The sequence below is a fragment of the Dipodomys ordii genome, unplaced genomic scaffold (genome assembly GCF_000151885.1).
Source record: "Dipodomys ordii isolate 6190 unplaced genomic scaffold, Dord_2.0 Scaffold68, whole genome shotgun sequence".
Taxonomy (NCBI): Eukaryota; Metazoa; Chordata; class Mammalia; order Rodentia; family Heteromyidae; genus Dipodomys; species Dipodomys ordii.
Window position 1 is genome coordinate 5,208,735 of NW_012267284.1, and position 3,234 is coordinate 5,211,968.

At 47.7% G+C, this 3,234-nt stretch overlaps 1 protein-coding gene across 1 annotated transcript in view; it reads left to right on the forward strand.

The window, feature by feature from the left end:
* Positions 1-3,234, forward strand: part of Grid2ip (glutamate receptor, ionotropic, delta 2 (Grid2) interacting protein) — a 48,361-nt gene that overhangs the window by 10,440 nt on the left and 34,687 nt on the right. The window contains exon 2 of the mRNA XM_013023394.1: positions 4-87. Within this exon, the coding sequence (XP_012878848.1) occupies positions 4-87 (84 nt within the window). The remainder of the gene's footprint in view (positions 1-3; positions 88-3,234) is intronic.

Below are 3,234 nucleotides of genomic sequence, written 5' to 3' on the forward strand. Positions count from 1 at the left end.
GAGCTGCTGCGCCTGGCCGGCCGCCAGCGCCCTGACGCCGCGGTGCATCGAGAGCGCAGGCGCAAGGCCCAGGAGTTCAGCCGCAAGGTGGGGCGTGAGGGGCGTGGTCAGAGGGTGCGAGCGGGCTGCAGGTGGGGCTGATTGGCGGAAGGGTAAAATGGGGGGCGGGATCTTTGATGGGTGGGCGGGGCTAGGACTGAGCCCACTGCTGGAGACGGATTGTAATAGAATGAGGCTCAAGCTTCAGGATCCTGTACCTAATTTTCTGATTTCTGTTCATCTGTTCGAATGAGGTTTTATGACACCCCCCCTCGTTTTTGTGTGCTCGTCCAGGACCTAGACACTGTCCCTGAGCTTTTTATTCTCAAGGCTGGCACTCTACCACTTGAGCCATACCCCTACCTCTACCTTTTTGGTAGTTAATGTAAGATAAGAGTCTCATGGTCTTTCTTGCCTTGGCTGGCTTTGAACTTTGATCATCAGTTCTCAGTGCCCAGCCATGACTAGGCAATTTTAATTCTTCGACTTGTCCTCCACAGAAAGGGAACTTCCCAGTCCTGTCCTTGTCAGGGCCTGGCCTAGAAATCCTGTTTGAGTTTGGTTATTGCAAAAAAATGTCTCCTAGCCCAATGTCCAAATGCCAAATCTCCAGCCTCCTCCAATGTCCAAGTTTTGTACACTCCTTACTCCTTTTGAAATGACTATTTAAGAGCTTCTCCATGCTATAACCTAGGACAGACCCCTCTCAGCTTATACCCCTGAGCATATACTGTAAGCATCCCTCTGAGATACATTCTCCATGCACACAGAACTCGCTTCTAATTTCCTTGCATCACCAATATCCAGCGAATCCAAAGTGGTGATTTTTGTAGAATGGAGTTGCCTCCTGCCTGTCTTAGTGTGTAGTTTAGGGGTAGAGAGCAATTGATTAGGTTGTACCAAGACCATGGACCCCATTCTCAGTGCTGAAAACACAAAAATGAGTGACTTTCTTCCTATACCCAGAAGAGATTCTGCTGAATCAAATCAGCATTGTAATGCCTTTGTGCTTTTTATTTTAAAATGGCAGTCATAAGGCTTGAACTCTGGGCCTAAGCGCTGTCCCTCCTCTCTTCAGCTCAAGGCAAGCACTCTACCACTTGAGCCATGGCACCACTTCCAGATTTCTGTTGGTTTATTGGAGATAAGAGTCTCACAGACTTTCCTGCCCAGGCTGGCTTTGAACTGCGATCCTCACTCATATCTCAACCTCCTGAGTAGCTAGGATTACAGGCGTGAGCACTGGCACTCAGCTGCCTTTGCACTTTTATTTCACCTATACAAAATCCTCTAGAAGGGCTGGGAAGGTGGCTCAGTGGTAGAGTGCTTGCCTTGCATGCATGAGGCCCTGGGTTCAATTCCTTAGCACCACATAAGCAGAAAAGGCCAGAAGTGGCACTTTGGCTCAAGTGGTAGAGAGCTAGCCTTGAGTTGAAGAGCTGAGGGACAGAGCCCAGGCCCAGAGTTCACGCCCCACAACCAACAAAGAAAAAAAAATCCTCTAGAAGTCCAGACCACTTTCTAGAGCCACTGATATCCAGATGAGATCTCAGCACTTCCTCGTCTTAACAGGGAAACCTCCAGGTTTCCCAAAGGAACAGGAAGTGGACAAGGAAAATTTTGCTTCAGGATTCATGGCATCACTGTCAAATCAATGTCTTTTGGGCAGAACTGGGCAAACTGGTCTTCCCAGAGGATGCTGAGAAATAGTCTAATTTCTGCAGTGTTGGAAGGGGGCATGTTTATCCCCCCCAGCAGGGGGCACTGTGGATAGGGAAAGCTAACCAGGAAACAGGACTAGCTAAGGAGAAAACTTTGAGTCTGCCAGGTCTGCTAGGATCCATTTCCTGGCAATGCGGAGTCAGAAGTTATGAGTCATCAAGCACTCTGAAAAAGGTGAATGAATCCGAATAAAAGAGCAAGTGGAAAATGAAGAGCCTCTGCAAAGCCCCCACTGACTTTCAGGAACCAACTTCCCACTGGGTTTTCCCCAGCATTCTGCCTGCCCCAGTTTTTTCTCCTTGAAGTAGCTGATATTTAATAGAAAAACCATTAGCGTCCCGTGATGGTGCCACATGCTTGGATGTAGGTTGAGAACATCTGGGTAATAACAGACACCGAAACCACACTGTGGCAAGGTCCCCAGGAGGGAGAACTATTTTTTCCTCTTTCTTACATAAAGCATCTTTGCAGCCAGCCATATTCTCCTTTGAATCGAGGCTGCTGCCTTTGGTCTCACATCATCAGCCCTCTCTGTAGTATAGCAGGTGCATGAGGAGGGGGGTGCCTGGTGTTACAGCCTGCCCCATCCACTGGAAGAACAACAGAGGTGAGCAGGGGACCTGCAGGAAATGCAATGCAATTGCAACCTTTACTTCAGTTCTAGGCTCATGCATAGAGAGCCTACTGTGTGCCAGGAGTCAGACAGTGAGGTATCCATGATGGGTATAAGGTCATGGCGAGAATGTGCTAGCATTCAGATATGTGCAGAAAGTGAGCTTGGTCTGGAATTCTTCAAAGCCCCCGGATAGTGCCTTTTCAATCCTCTCTGAAAAGCCACTGTACGTAATCCCCTGGTGGAACATCTAGAAAGCAGATAGAGAGTTCTGAAGTTCAGGAGCGAGCTCCAAGCCAGAGATCAAGATGTGAGTCACCACCAGAGGACATGGGCAGAGCAGAGTTATGCAGCATGCAAGTCAGCAGGCAGACTATAATGGTTAAGGGAAATAGAACATGTAGACAGCTTGGGACTAGAAAAGGGAAGAGGACGATAGAGTTGTGGGTACTAGGGGAAATTATTGATTCATTTAATTTATTTGTAAGAGACTGGAACATTTACATAATTTGAAAGGAAGGAAAAATGTGAAAACTTAGAAGTTTCTCATGCACTTAGAAGTCATTGCTTATAGAGTAATGATGTGCAGCACAGGGGAAACAGCCATGAATGACAGACAATGGAGCTGGGTATAGTGGAGCATGACTATAGTCCCAGTGCTAGGGAACCTGAGATAGAATTGTGCATTCCAGGCCAGACTGAATTATACAGTGAGAACATCGCAAAAAAAATAATAATCAAGCACATGCCCTCGCTGGTGGCTCACATCTATAATCCTAGCTACTCAGGAGGCTGAGATCTGAGGGTCATCGTTCAAAGCTAGCCCAGGCAGGAAAGTCCATGTGACTCTTCTCTCCAAT